Source organism: Protomyctophum bolini, assembly GCF_963924005.1.
Source record: "Protomyctophum bolini genome assembly, chromosome: 15".
Classification (NCBI taxonomy): Eukaryota; Metazoa; Chordata; class Actinopteri; order Myctophiformes; family Myctophidae; genus Protomyctophum; species Protomyctophum bolini.
The window spans coordinates 20,968,287-20,984,132 of record NC_137876.1 but is presented as its reverse complement, the minus strand read 5'-3'; the positions used below and the strand labels follow the sequence as shown (position 1 = coordinate 20,984,132).

Below are 15,846 nucleotides of genomic sequence, written 5' to 3'. Positions count from 1 at the left end.
ATATGTACTTAGTTACTTTCCACCGCTGACTTCTACTGAGTGGGACATGAGATGAGAGGGTATAAGGTGACTATAAATCACTTTAAAAAGGGAGATTCTACAGCCTGGAATCAGAGGTGCAGGTGGCGAGTCATGGACAGGTATAGTTATTAGTCGGATAATAATATAATGCCATGAATTAAGACATGGGACTTAATATAAACGGAAGAAGGCACAATGGCAGAATGATATTCACAGTCACACACGCTCGCTAATTAACAACTATATAAATAGAAAAGAAGAGTGTGAATCTCAAAAAAAACTAATGTGCGGAGAACACATCTGCAAAATGGTTCCCAAAACACCTGTTTTGTTTTTTTGGTTTGTTTTTTTAATACAGGAGGAGAATGGACTCGCTGAGAACACATGTTACCGCCGTGATAAGCTGGTCTCTATGGTAACGGATGGATGGATGGATGAACGGAGGATTCATTTATGCCGGGGGACATTTTGTCAGTCCATTTGCATGTTTAAACGCCATAAAAGAGCACCGGTCTGTAATTACGCAACTGGACCGGGATAAAGTCTTCTAGCTTGTCCAAAGAAGAAATTATACCCACGCCCAATATGAGGGTATACCTATATACCCTATAGGGGAGGAGGGCACGCGGGGAGAACATGCAAACCACACACAAAGGCCCTTTCGCCAACCCCACCCATAGGGTATGGGCGCTGCTGATGGAGGAGAAAACGCGCCCCCCACATCTTCCAAATCTTTGGCAATGTCATTCACATTTTGGCTGGTTGGTTAGTAACATGTTAGTATATGTGGTGTGACAAACTATAAGAATACATCTTATTCTTGCTTTACAGGGACTTTGTATACGTACAGTGATACGAACGTAACTCATTCTGCCAATTAAGGAAAAGCACCAATAGAACTCACTTGTCCCATTGATTTTATAAATAACTATTACACACGACTTTGTTGTGACTTTGCTGTATTATTTATTAGTATTACCGTCTATTCTCTCTTCTTTATTGTCTTTTTGGTGGTTATGTGCAGTTACTTCTGGCTGTATTACACATAATAAAGATATCCTCTAATCTTAACCGAGGTTGATGAATGTATCTATACATGAGGGGTGGAGGAATGAACAGAGGAGATAATTATGCTTGATGGTGGCCAGGAGAGGGCGCCCCTCACTCAATAGAGTGGAGCAGAGCATCCAGAGCCCATGGTGGAATATCATCTCTCTCTCTCTCACACACTCACTCACGCACGCACGCACGTACACGCACACACACACACACACACTCACACACTCACACACTCACACACTCACACACTCACACACTCACACACTCACACACACACGCACACACGCACACACACACACTCACACACTCACACACACACACACACACACACACACACACACACACACACACACACACACACACACACACACACACACACACACACACACGCGCAAGTGTCTTTATCAAATGCAGCAGATGTTATGTGTTCACAGCAGATATTTTAGGAATATCTCACCAACATTGCCTGTAATTAAATGCTCCTATTTATTTTTCATTTCAAGGACCCCCCCAAAATGTGCATCTTGTGCCATGGACCCTCCATAAGCAAAGATTGTTCAAAAATAGCAGATCGTATACAAGGTCGTAGCGTGGCACATGAGCTTGCTATTTTTTAATAACCAAAAGAGTTAAATAATGGATAAAGTGGTGAAAATTATTGCATATTAACAAAGTATATTGGGGAACCGCCCCCTGGAACGCCCCCAAATGGCCCCTTACAGGTCTGTAACTCTGAGAGTGTTCACTCTAGAAGAAATAGTTACGGTGGTCCTTGAAATGTAAAGGTTTGAGACCTGCACCACGTTGTAATTATAATAGCAGATGTGAAGTCCACATGCCAACAAGCTCTGACAGTGTGATAAAAAGAAAAAGTAATGATTCCAGACACGGCTCCAAATGCGACTGGAGAACCGATTCTGATTCCTCGGGATCCCAATCCCGGTGACGTTGTGGATTACCCAGATGTGAGGGGGCTCCACGATGTCTCAGGTATAAGTCTGTCTTCAGCTTCCCCGACAGCACAATCTGTCACACTAAAAACCCATTTTCAGTGCAGGGAGAAAAATGGAATTTGTAACACTGATGTTGATGTTGCACGGTGCGTGAGCGCGCGCACGCACGCACACACAAAGACACACACACACACACACACACACAAGTTTCAACTAAGGCCAGTGCCACAGTAGCTCTCTGCTGTCTCTTGACTATCGTCTGTGAATGTCATCCATATTTATAAGGTTGTTTTAAACAGTGTCCACTGTGTCAAACACTAACCCTCCATGCGCCTCAATTAACAACATCACCATCATCTCCTCTTGCCAGTGATGTAAGAAGTACTGACATATTTAATTATTTTACTGCTATTATATACTTAGTATGAATATATTCATACCCCCCAGCTATGGGACGTTATCAGCCATGTACGTACATGTGCGTATACTCCATGTATAGACAAATTAAGCACACGTATTCCCTGTAGGCGGAGACGACATATCAGCGGTGTAAACAGCCAGCTATTCTACTACATTGAATGGTAGAGTGATCTTAGCCTGCTCAAACGTTACTCTTTTACCTGCTTTTTACCAACAGAAACGTTACAAAGATGCCCAGAACATCGGGATGGACCCGTGTGGTTTATGGCTGCTCCAACAGTAGTGGCAACATTCAACTTTGGAGAGAAACGGAATGTCAAAGAAAGAGTGAACTTACTGTAAGTAAAAGTATCAATACCCAATTGTAGAAATGGTTACAAGTACAAGGTTCGGTATTTTAAAATGTACTTGTGTAAAAGTACAGGCATCACAATGCAATTAAATGTACCAAAAGCAAAAGTATCCATTATGCAAAATGGACCCATTTCACACCTGAAATCCTTTGAATATATCGCAAAGTGACACATTGTGAGCTGTAAATGTTTAAATGTACTTGCTTTCTACCGCCACATCCTGCCAAGAAACGTACTGAAGCGCACTATTACACAGCGTTATATAACGGAACAGTCAAGAAGAACCCATCGTTTCTCACAGTGTCCTTGATTCAACTTGGCCTGGCAGAAGGGAACAAACTGAACCGTCCAAAAAGTTCAAACCACACCCAATTGGACAGCCGCCCTCAACAGACTCAAAAGTAATAGGAAGTAGATTAAGTTTGCAAATGTGGCCCCCGGTTTGGGCTTCTTAAGGTGTTCGGTATACTTGAGAGAAAGAGAATGCTGTTGCCTTAGAGGTTATACCTGCTTTGTTTGCATTCCCTCTATGTGGGGGAAAGAGTTACTTTGAGAGCCATACAATGGAAGTCAATGAACGAGGAGCTATCTTTTGGATTATTCATTTCAAATAGAGTGCACAGCAGAGCAAATACATCAGGCAAATGGACTATAGTTATTAGTCATGACAAGGTAACCGCACCACGCAAACATCTACCAAAGTGTCCTATATTGTATTGCTTTATATCTGCTATTTTGCCATTTGCATTTTTGAGTGGTGCGACCACTCCAAGGAACAGCAATGTCCGTGTTAACTATAGGTTACTTTAGTAACCCCAGTTATTTAAACGACTGAGCGAGGTGAATCGCCCTATGGGGAGTGCCATCTCTGGCATGAACACACAGAATTAAACCATATACTTCACGAACAATTTCATTGGTCGGGACTTCTACCCGCCCATGGCATGATCACCCCTCCCACCGGGGTGATAACGTTCCACTCATGCCACACGGGTCATTCCATGTTAACCAGATTGGCTTCTGCTTAGTTAAGTCAGAAGGGTAGTCTTTCGGGCGATTCACCTCGCTCAGTCGTTTAAATAACTGGGGTTACTAAAGTAACCTATAGTTATTTTAAACTCCTTCACTCAGTGAATCGCCCTATGGGGAAATATAAACTCCCGTATAGCTACCTACCAGTTGAACAAGTCCCAACCAACGTCACAGGCTTTTTACCCGTGACGGCCAACCCAGGAAGCGACGTCTAAAACGGCATGAGCCATTGCAGACGGCACCACATCCAAGTTATTCGGCGAAAGTCGAGGGGGGCGACCAGCTCGCCGCCGTACAAACATCCTGAATGGGGACACCCTTAGTGAGCGCCCAGGATGCAGACATATCCCTAGTAGAGTGAGCCCTCAAGCCCCCTGGGGGCTCCACTCCTCTCTCGGCATATGCCAAACGAATGGCTTCCACAATCCACTGTGAAAGTCTTACCTTCGTTATCGGTTTTCCCTTACTTTGGGAACCCCATGACACGAACAATTGATCCCCATTCCTGAAAGGAGCAGTTCTGTCCACATAGTGTCTCAGCGCTCTGACCGGGCATAGGCAATTCAACCTCCTCTCCTCCACAGAGGAGAAAGGTGGCGGGTGAAATGCCATCAGATTGACCGGGGCGCAGCCAGAGGGGAAATTCTTAGGCAAGAACGCGAGGCTCGGCCTAATAGACTCTAGAGTCGTTCCCGCTGAATCTCATGCAGCTCGGGTTGACCGAAAGCGCATGTATGTCGCTGGCTCGCTTCGCAGTCGTCAAAGCGACCAGCAGAGCAGTCTTTAGTGTGAGGAACTTCAAGTCCACTGTCCCCAGTGGCTCGAAGGGGCCCTGTGAAAGGGCGTCCAGTACCAGAGTCAGGTCCCATGATGGGACCAGAGATCTGGAAACTGGAAAGGCTCGCCTAACGCCCGCCATGAAACGACGGACTAGCAGGTTCTCACCTACTGTCTTGCCGTCTACCCCCATGTGGCACGCCGAAATGGCCGCCAGGTTGACCTTCACAGAGGATTGGCCTAGACCTCTGTCCAGGAATTCCTGCAAGAAGGTCAGAATGTGCCTCACCGAAGCCTGAAACGGGATAACCCGTACAGGTCTGGCCGCACACCAACGTTCGAACACGGTCCAGGCCGTGTTGTATCGTTGTCTAGTAGACGGGGCTCTCGCCCCTAGAATCATCGTGATGACGTTCGGGGGCAGGCCTTCGGCATCCAGGTTCAGCCCCTCACGGGCCAGACCCAGAGGTCCAGGTCCTGTGGACGTGGATGGAAGATATCCTGCCCCGCTTGGGTGAGCAGGTCCCTCCGCAGCGGGAGCTGCCAGGGCTGGTCGTACAGGAGTGGGACTATGTCCGACCTCCAAGACCCCCAAGCCGGGGCCACCAGTAGCATGCATAGGCCCTGAGTCCTCACCCTGGCCAGGGCGGGGGGGGATCAGGGGCAGAGGAGGGAATGCATAAAGCAGGCCCCTCGGCCAAGGGTGCGCCAACGCATCCATGCCCAGAGACGGGGACCCTGTCAGGGAGAAGAAGTACTGACACTTCGTGTTCTCTTCCGACGCGAACAGGTCCGCCACCGGCGTGCCGTATCTGGCCCATATCTGAGCTGCTACTTCCTTGTGCAGCGACCACTCGTGGTAGCGGAGTGGGCCTCTGGACAACAGGTCGGCTCCTGTGTTCAGGAGTCCTGGGACATGGCAGGCCGTGATCGACAGCAGATGCTCGTGGCACCATGTCAGTAGCCTGTGTGCCAACGTGTGCAGGCGCAGGGATTTGAGCCCTCCCTGCTTGTTGATATAGCACATTGTCGTGGTGTTGTCGGTTCGAACCAGAACGTGACACCCCTGGATAAACGGTTTGAAGTGCCGCAGGGCAAGGAAGACCGCCAGGAGCTCCAGATAGTTGATGTGTGCACGCCTCATGGCTCCGTGCCACACTCCTCTGGCCGTCCTGCCGTCGTGGGTGGCCCCCCACCCCGACATGCTGGCGTCCGTGGTGACGATCTTCCTGGTAAGGGTCTGTCCCAGGGGAACACCCTCCACCAGGACACCTCTGTTCGACCACCACTTCAGGGCGAGTACACAGCCTGCAGATACCATCACTCGCCGTGACAGGCACCTGGTGGACACACCTAGGGACCTTATCCATCTCTGGAAAGGTCTCATGTATAGCCTGCCCAGCCGTACTAGGGAGATGGCCAACGCCATGAGCCCGGCCATCCTTAGGCAGGTTCGGAAGGGGACCCTCTGTCCCGTCCTGAACAGCGCCACGCACTGTAGGAAAGCGTCCATCCTCGCTTGGCTCAGTCGAGCCGTGTAGGAGACTGAATCCAGTGCTATGCCTATGAAGTCTATCGACCTTGTGGGGACCAGAACACTCTTCTCGTGATTGATGGTGAACCCCAGGGAGGTCATGTGGAGCACCACTTGAGTGGTGTTCCGCATCGCCTCTCATGCAGAGTCCGCGCTTAATAGCCAATCGTCGATGTAGCTCGCTACGCGGAGACCCAGACGCCGCAGCGGGGCAATCGCTGCCTCGGTTTCTGCATTTCACAAAGACCCTGGGGCTCAGGGACATCCCAAAGGGGAGGACAGTGTACTCGTACACTCTCCCCTTGAAACCGAACCTCAGGAATTTCCTGTGAGGTGGGTAAATGGGAATATGAAAATAGGCGTCTTTCAGGTCTATCGACGTGAACCAGTCGTTTGGACGTATGGAACGTACGAGGGACTTGGCCGTCAGCATTTTGAAGTTTAAGGTCTTGAGGTACCGATTGAGAGCCCGTAGGTCCAGTATCGGACGTAGCCCCCCCCCTTTTTTCTTGACCAGGAAGTAGCGGGAGTAAAAACCGCTGCGACTCTGAGTCAATGGTACCTCTCTGACGGCCTTCTTCTCCAGCAGGGACTGAATGTCTGTCTGGAGCACTTCTGCCGCTTGCCCACGAGCTTCGGAGAAGAGGACTTCTGCGAAAGCGGGTGGTCTCATAGCAAACTGGAGCCTGTAGCCCTTCGCTATGGTGCGTAGGACCCAGGGGGATGCTCCGCACAGTTCCCACTGCGGTCGGCATCGAGCCAGAGGGTTCTCTGTGGCCATGGGAGCCTCCACTGTGGCAGTGGAGCTCCCTGGACGAGAGAAAAATTGGGCATGACCCGTCCGGCTCGTGACGAGTGTGCCCGTCGAAACGGGTGCACTCGGCACCGGAAATAGGTCCCGTCTCATTGTGTCGGGAAACCCAGGGGTTTCCCTCCACAGCGAGCTCATGCCCCCCCGATATTGTTGTTGTTTCTGTTTTTTTTTTGGGCAAAGCCTTCATTACAGAAACAGGACAGAGTTGATCTCCTGCTGGAGAATCTGACCCGCTTCGCCGTGTGCCTCGGAGTAGAGGGCTTCTCCGAATGCAGGGGGCCTCATAGCGAACCGGAGCCTGTAACCTCTCGCTATGGAGCGGAGAACCCAAGAAGACGCTCCGCACAGTTCCCACTGTGACGCGCAAGGGGGTTCTCCATTGCCAGGAGAGCGCGTGGTCGCACAGGGCCACGGGCCCGCACATGGCGGGAACCCGTGCCATGAGCCTCAACCTCTTGTGGGGCGGCTTGGGAGTGCAGTCCGAGACTACTACGCCCAGCGCAAGCCCTGAGGCGGGTTTGATGGGGGAAGACGTCAGGGTGCGTCTCCCCCGTGGAGGGCGGCGGCGCGGCTGCTGGAGGGCGGCGGCGTTGGTCAGCGGGGCATGGGGGACGTTTGTCCCTCACGTCCACGGAGGGAGCTCTTGGAGGAGCTCGTTGTCCGTCATCCACCTTGAAAACAGCCTATCTAGAATGCTAAGCAGCTAGGGTGGCATCGGCCATCCGACGAGGTTGCTACTCCCGACCTCGAAAAGGTTAGCTAAAAGCTAAACAAACCTAGCTTCACAATGTACATACCTGTAATGTTGAGGGAAGCAGTCGGTAGTCGAGGGTCGCTGGGGAACCACGTCGAGTGAGACTCGTGCCTTTGGCCGCTGCGTGAGGTAGTAGTAGTGGTAGTCGTCGGTGGAGGCCTAGGACTGCATCCGACATCCCGTTGTCGCAACCACCCGGCTCGAAGGAGCCTCGTTGGTGGGCTGACGAGATCCCGCTGGAGGGAGAGCAGCACCAAGAGCCAGCCGGCGAGGCCTGGCTGATGTCTTGGGTCTGGCTCCACAGTTCTGTTTACCAGTGTGGTGAAGAGCGTGTGGAGCTTGTTGTTGGCGGTCCGAGCCGCCTTCTTGGCAGGGGAGGAGCCCAGGAAGGACTCGTCATGGTGTCTCCGAGACGCGTCAAGGTTGAGGGGTCTGGAGAGAGAGGACGAGGCGGTGGGGGCTGGGTTCTTGTTAGTATCCATGCCAACTAGAGTGGAGTTTTCACAAACACTCAAGATAGCAGAGAAAACAAACCACCCGCAGGCTCTTGCTAGTTAGAGTGGAGTTTACACAGAGCACTCAAAAATAGCAGAGAAATTACTAGAACCTGGGTTACTTTCGTAACCTAGCAGGGAGAGTACTAGAACTAGTAGAGTTACTTTCGTAACTACTAGGACCGTAGTCACTGTCTGCGTGTTGTCACGTAGGTTATTGTTTACACTAATAAGCCCAGTGGTGAGGCCTCGTCTTTTGGCGATGGCCTGGCAAATTGCGCTCCGTTTTTTTACCGCGGGAGCGTGTAAAAGGCCGGAGGCGGAGAGTAGCTTCGGCGGCGAGTCAACTAGAGCTGTTGTCACCCCTGCAGGCCATCTTGGGTGTTGGTGTAGCTTGAAGAAGGAACCCGCAGTCCAAGATATTGTAGAAGCACTTCTCTTTTAAGTTATAAGGTTGGAGCCCGTTTTTTCAGCGGGCTTAGGTACCTTCTTAGCCGGAGCGTAGTTGTGCCCATCCCCCTGGCTCCAGGTGCAGGCTGCTGCCTGTCCGGTGGCGGTGGATGTAGACTTAGGACGAGCCCCTGTATTGGGGCGCTGGGTCAGAGTGGAGAATGTGTTCTCAGATCAAAACCCGGGTCGTCCAAGTTGGCATCGCCGTGGGCGATGCGGACCTCAACCCGCTGAAGACGCCTCTGCTTCCGCCGGAAGGAAAGGGGAAGACAGCATGGACAGAAGCCAGGAGCAAGGATGGCCTGGCGAAGAAGTCCAGGCAAAGGCACAGCTTGTGTGGAGGTCATCTACAGCCAGAAGGTTGGAGCATGACCTGTGGAGACAGACCCTCTGTGGAGTAGCTGCTAAGCTACTAGCCTTGGTGCTAGTGGATGCTGGGTTCTTGTCAGTATCCATGTTAACTAGAGTGGAGTTTTCACAAACACTCAAGATAGCAGAGAAAACAAACCAACCACAGGCTCTTGCTAGTTAGAGTGGAGTTTACACAGAGCACTCAAAAATAGCAGAGAAATTACTAGAACCTGGGTTACTTTCGTAACCTAGCAGGGAAAGTACTACAACCAGAGTTACTTCAGTAACTACTAGGACCGTGGTCACTATCCGCGGGTCGTCACGTGGGTCAAGTGGGTTATTGTTTACACTAATAAGCCCAGTGGAGGGGCCTCGTCTTTCGGCGATGGCCTGGAAGATGCACTCCGGTTTTTACCGCGGGAGCGTGTAAAAGGCCGGAGGCGGAGAGTAACTTCGGCGGCGAGTAAACCAACGTCTTTCGGCGGCAAGTAAACAAAGCTGGGCCGCGTCGGTGATGTGTATTCAGCGGCGCGGAGCGTAGCGGCGAGTTAGCTCGCGTCTTTCGGCGTCAGGCTAACAAGGCAGGGCCGCGTCTAAGGCTCGTTGTGTAGGCGAGTGCAAGCTAGCAGACAGCCCGGTCTTACGGCGCGGGAGGAGGCTAACGTTGTGTAACAGCGAGGCTAAGTGGCGTCTCTCGGCGCTGCACCAGCGAGCTAAAGCTAGCCGAGGAGGAGGGCCTCTAGCTAGAGCTAACGACCGGAGGAGGAAGCTGGCTAGCGGGCTAACAAACTCTACACTGCACAAGACCTTTGTTACGCTTCTCAGCGGCCGGTAAACACTTACGTGGTCTTTTGCAAGAGACGTGTCATCGTGAAGAGGGCTACCGGAGGGTTTGCAGAACACTGTGAATCTCTTGGTACAAGCCGATGGCCCGTCTTTGGTGAGATACGGTTTCAACAGGTAATAACAAACAGGTAGCGTGGCTTAACGTGCGTTCAGCAAGCAGAAGACAATCGGAATGACCCGTGTGGCATGAGTGGAACGTTATCACCCCGGTGGGAGGGGTGATCATGCCATGGGCGGGTAGAAGTCCCGACCAATGAAATTGTTCGTGAAGTATATGGTTTAATTCTGTGTGTTCATGCCAGAGATGGCACTCCCCATAGGGCGATTCACTGAGTGAAGGAGTTTAAAATAACCTATGTGACTATGAGAAGTAGTGGTGCTGTTGTGCCAGAAACAGAGAGAGAGATAGTGCTGCACTGCTGCCTGCTAATTAGAGAGAGAGAGAGAGAGAGAGAGGGGGGGGGTGCAAGGGGAGAGGGGAGTTGCAACACTCAGTTCACACGGGTGTGATTTCTTTTATATATTTGTACAAATCGAACCCTGCTCAAAGTGTTATCAGTTCTTACTAGGTTGGGCTTATCAGTTTGCACTGCATGTTTTCTCTCTCTCTCTCTCTGCCTTACGACGAGGCTGCTGTGCCCTTGCGAGTGCGCACGCACCACGCACACACGCACACACACACACACACACACACACACACACACAGAGGGTGGGGGGGGGGGGCTATACTTATTTGTGTGCCGTGCAGTGCTGGCTGCGCAGCACAGCGGCTGTGACAGCGGGCAGAGGTCACAGCACGAGGCATGAGTTTGATAAATGAGGCCGCCGATGACAGAGTCAACACAGCAACACGGAACAGAACAGCGCTAGTGAGTGTCAGTTAGTGGGAGGGATGGATGGATGGATGGATGGATGGAGAGCAGCCTGCGTACAATAGAGTCATACTGAAACCAAGGTTAGAAAAACTGACTTCAGTGACACCTCAACTTCAGAGTTGAGCCCCCCCCCCCCCCCCCTCTTACAGCCGTTCGTTTTGGCGACAAAATCACCCTTAATATAACTAATAACTAAACACAAATCTCACTTGATTTGGAATGCTTTTTACAATGTCATCATTAACAAATCCCACCAGTTAATATGTGCGTGTGTGTTTGTGTGTGTGTGTGTGTTCGGTTTGCGCACAGGTGGTGAGCCACCCAGCCACCCACCCACACGCAGTCACTTAAGTGGTTGCACCACTTAAAAAGGAGTGCTGCAGCCCACCCTATAGTCCAGAGAGAGAGAGAGAGAGAGAGAGAGAGAGAGAGAGAGAGAGGGAGAGCTTGGTAGTGATAGTGAGGACGTGTGCAGGACTTTGTACCTGAGTATATCTCCCTGCTCTTCAGTCTCATCAGCCACTTCTTCACACCTGCACGCCACACGGAGGAGCACAGAAAACAGGTCAGCGCTCAACACTGGTGGAAGGATCCATAATGTTTGACTCAGTAAACGTTGCACCATATAAAGATACTCTGTTGAAAGTAAAAGTTATCTCTCTCTATCTCTCTCTTTCTTCCCCCCCCCCCCCCCCCCACCCGACACGGTCGAGGAAGATGGCCGCCCACTCTGGGTCTGCTTGACGTTTCTTCCAATTAACGGGGAGTTTTTCGTTTAAACAAAATTCCTCGCTCAGGGTGAGATCTCTAAGGACCATATAATTGGTCCTCACGAATAATGTTCGTGATAAAATAGCACATTTCTGATGGGAGAGCGGTGGTCAGTTCAGACACCCGTGTTCCAGTGACGTATAGGCAATTATTTTTAACAAAATATATATATATTTTTTCAAACGTACAGTTTCTATCAGCTTGTATTCCTCGATCGATGATGTCACTGGAAGACGGGTTTCTGAACTGCCCACAGCCCTTCCTATAAGACGCCGACAGAGTAGATTATTATTTTTGCTGCTATTTTATCATGAACATTACTGAGGATACCAATGGTATGAATAGGGGCTGAAAAGTGCTTATACGTCGTCCTAAAGATATAAAGAGTTTACTGCCAGCACTTGAATAACATGTTCTCAGTTGACCCGGCATCTGTATTGTGAGGAAAGCTTCCGCTGAAAAAATAGCCTATATCGACAAGCTCACAACGCGTCGCGACGAAACGCGATGTGGGCTTGCTTATCACAATGACAGAAAGCAGAAAATACACAAGCATAGAGCCCTGAGGGACTTTCCACCACTAACCATCATCAACCATCGTTCCAACACGCCGAGCATGAAGCCAGAGAACTACAGTGGCGACGACACCGCTGCAAAAGGACCACTCAACGAGCAGTGAAAGGCTCCTAATTAGCAACTAAGACTTGTCATAATGAGCATTGCAGTGCGCTCAGCGAGCTATTTTCCGAACGCGCCCGTAATGTAGATCGACCCTTCACCCCTCCGTCATAGCTACGTAATTCACCATCACCATTGTGAGTGTGTGTGTGTGTGTGTGTGTGTGTGTGTGTGTGTGTGTGTGTGTGTGTGTGTGTGTGTGTGTGTGTGTGTGCGTGTGCGTGTGCGTCCGTCTGTGTTGTGTTTGTTGTCTTTTAATCACTATACAAACAAAGTTCAGAAAGGAAAATAAAGTACCGGTAGTTTGAAGTTGAGTGCATGTGTGCGTGCGCACAGATACAGTTAGACAACACAGATAAACCTCACACGCACACACACACACACACACACGTGTCACACACACAGTGTGTGCTTGAGTGCCGTGTGACTGACGTGTGTGGTGGAGAGGAGACGTCTGCTGTGTTCTTACCGGTGTTTCTGTCTAGTAGGATACAGCAATGAGTCTGCAGGATGACTGGTAACACCTTAGAAGAGACAGAGAGAGGTAGAGACAGACAGAGAGAGAGAGAGAGAGACAGAGAGAGACAGAGAGAGGGATACAGGGAGGACGGGAAAAATAAAGTTGGGGACATTAATATAGCGCAGGCAGAAGGGAGATAAACGAGGCAGGTCATTGCAGCCATTCATCACAACAGAGTTGCAACAAGCAAGACAGCCAACCAAGTCCACACGGCGTGCTCGTGTGTTGAACTGTGTATCCGCCCTCTGCACAAACCGCCCTGACACAGAGTTAAATGGTGTGCGAAGGCAAGCGCGATAACCTCCCGACCCTTTACGACGGAGCTGCGTGGAGATATACACTGCGGCGCCTAACGGAGACGGAGAGAGGGGGCGTCCAATCCGACACGGTCAGTACGAGAGGCCCGACGGTTAGACACTTCCTCTCGCCGCTCTGTCGGCTGATTCGCTATGCCAGGAAGTTGTCAAATGGAATGCAACAAGCACTTACTACACCCACTTACGACCCCAACGCGATCAATACGGCACTCGACCGCAAAAAGCAAAAAAAGCACAACGGAGTTGACTCCGAGAGTGATGTGGTGTCGGCCAAGCACTGCGAGCAGCACATTGTTGCCCGAGGTGAGGTGAGCTTCCCTCTCCTCCGGGGAACACACGAGAAGCAAGTGTGTCGTCGAGGCCCGAGTGGATCACCTATAGGACAGAGTGGTTCCCAAACATTTACGGTCGAGACCCAAAAGAGAGATTAGACATTTTCCCGGGGCCCAAACCAGTGAAAGTAGCAGATCTACAAGCGCCAAGCGCGTCGCTTCGTGCCATGTTCTGAGCTTGTAGATCAGCAGTTTTTTACTACTTCTTAATTGCTGCTAGACCTGCAGTGCCCAGCTGTAGAGCACCCAGTCGGTAACGATGGAAGTTGGAGATCCATCCATGCCCCACCCGGGTAGACTTGGTGCATTTATAGATTATTATTATTATTATTAAGGGACCAAGCCCAAAGGGCGTATTGGTCCCTTATTTTATTTTACTTCCGCCAAAAATAGAAGTTTTGGTTAAACCGTGCAGTCGGTTTTCGCAAAACACAGCAATTATGGTAGAGGGCTGTGCCAAACGGTGAAGACGCAAAGCCAATTTACAATTTAGGCATTTAGCAGACGCTCTTAATCCAGAGCGACTTACATTAAGCAAGAACAAAAAGCATGGGGAATACATCACATAAAAACATTTATCATGAAACATGCGTAAGCTAAGAAAGTAACAGTGGAATATCTATAATGAAATAAGCTATACATCTATACTACTATGATATACATTATGTACTATGACGTGCTATGACTACATACAATGCAGTCATAGCACGTCATAGTACATAATGTACCATAAAGCCCATGACCATTGGCCAAAGGGTGGCGCTATAGCACTCAATTGAAAATGCTAACTTTGAACAGGCATAGCTCATGAACCGTTTGACCTCAGCAATATACTGTAAATTTGATACGAATTTGCGTCTGCAAATGCCAAACAACTTTCATGTTCTGACTTTTGACCTCTGACCTTTAGATCTCCTACCATTGAATATTATGAAAAACAGTTCAAATCTATCTCCTCCCGGGATCTTTGATCAAAAAGCACGAAAATGTCTACATGTCTACGGATTTTGGACCTATATTGACTAAAAAAGAATCTGGATATTTTCGTCAAGATTTTATGAGCCAATGGATTTTGCAGTTTTATGGAAATTCTTCTTCTGCCCCTAATACATGTATGCAGAGTCACATGTTTATGAAACTTTCTACACACAATCTATGGAACATTATCTGAAATCCCAGTTGAAAATAAGTTTGTATGTGAAAATGTGTACAAAAAATGAAAGAAATATAGCTGCAAGCAGCGATAGCAGGCACTTTGAACAGGCATAACTCATTCCTCGTCTGTCTGTCTGTATGTTAAGGCCCTGTTAATCAGCCTAAAAGGGCCATTCACAACCGAGCACTATAACTATAGCTGCAGCTAGCTCCAACCAACTGTGTTGTTGAGCAGCCTGCACCGCTCAGTTCACACGGGTGTGATTTGTATTATTGCTTGGTCCCGTCTTATCGCTGCTTGCAGCTATATAAACTTTTTTTTTTCTCCAAATATATCAAAATCTTTTGAAACTATTTTCAAATGGCCAAAATCTACAAAGTAAAGCTGCCAAATAAATGTAGAGGAGTAAACATACAATATTTGGATCCGAGATGTAGTGGTGTAGAAGTAAAAGTATTGGATATTGGAAATTCTCACGCAAAACACAAATACCTCCAAACTGTAGTACACTTTCCAGTCCACCACTGCTAAGATGACACAGATGCTTTACCAGATAATAAACTTCAACTGATACATAACAGGAGTACTTTGAAATGATCTTGAAAGATCCAACACTTTAGAAAAAGAATAAATAACTTTTACATTGTCTGACATGCTTTATCAGTGAGAAGAATACAAGATGAACACAAAACATTTGTGGTTTGTTTGTGTGTGTGTGTAATGAATAAATGTCTAACTATTGTTTTTAAATAGTTAACTGAACACCTGAAGGCATGCTCAGCACAAAAAACAACCCTATACTTGTACCACATTTTATTTGAACGTACAGCAGCTGATTACACGAAACATTTTCTCAGAGACACTATTTTCAGCGGCGGTGTCATTACAACGAGACGGGCGTCCGGTTGCACATTAACCCATTCTGACCTGAGATCAGATTCACACGAGGTTTCCACTGGACACACACTGGTCTGATTAACCCATTCTGACCTGAGATCAGATTCTAAAAATGTCAGTCGTTCTTTGATTTTTTCAAAAATAGCAGACCTACAAGCTCATAGCGCGCCACTCGGTGGCGCGCTATGAGCTTGTAGATCTGCTATTTTTCAATAGCTAAAGCATAACATGATGCTAACGCCAAAATGGGTTCCCGTTCAGAATGGGTTAACTTTCCGCTGGGTACGACACGACGCGTCCGACGTCGGTTCACCGGGGTGGCATTTTTGGGGCATAAAAAGGAGGCTGCAAGACACCCACCCACCCACGGTCACTCTCCGTTTCAGAATGAAGGGCCGCGTGGCTGTGCTGCTTTTACTGCTGTGTCTCTGCGAGGCTGAAG

General features: G+C 49.2%; 1 protein-coding gene across 1 annotated transcript in view; it reads right to left on the bottom strand.

The window, feature by feature from the left end:
* The window catches only part of LOC308330083 (disks large-associated protein 2-like), a gene marked incomplete at its 3' end in the record, with an annotated part of 287,323 nt that extends 274,620 nt beyond the window's left edge, over positions 1-12,703 (bottom strand). Inside the window, 2 exon segments of the mRNA XM_080784741.1 lie at positions 11,219-11,266; positions 12,652-12,703. Of these exon segments, the coding sequence (XP_080640867.1) occupies positions 11,219-11,249 (31 nt within the window). The 5' untranslated portion in view covers positions 11,250-11,266; positions 12,652-12,703.
* Between the last annotated feature and the right edge of the window lie 3,143 nt (positions 12,704-15,846).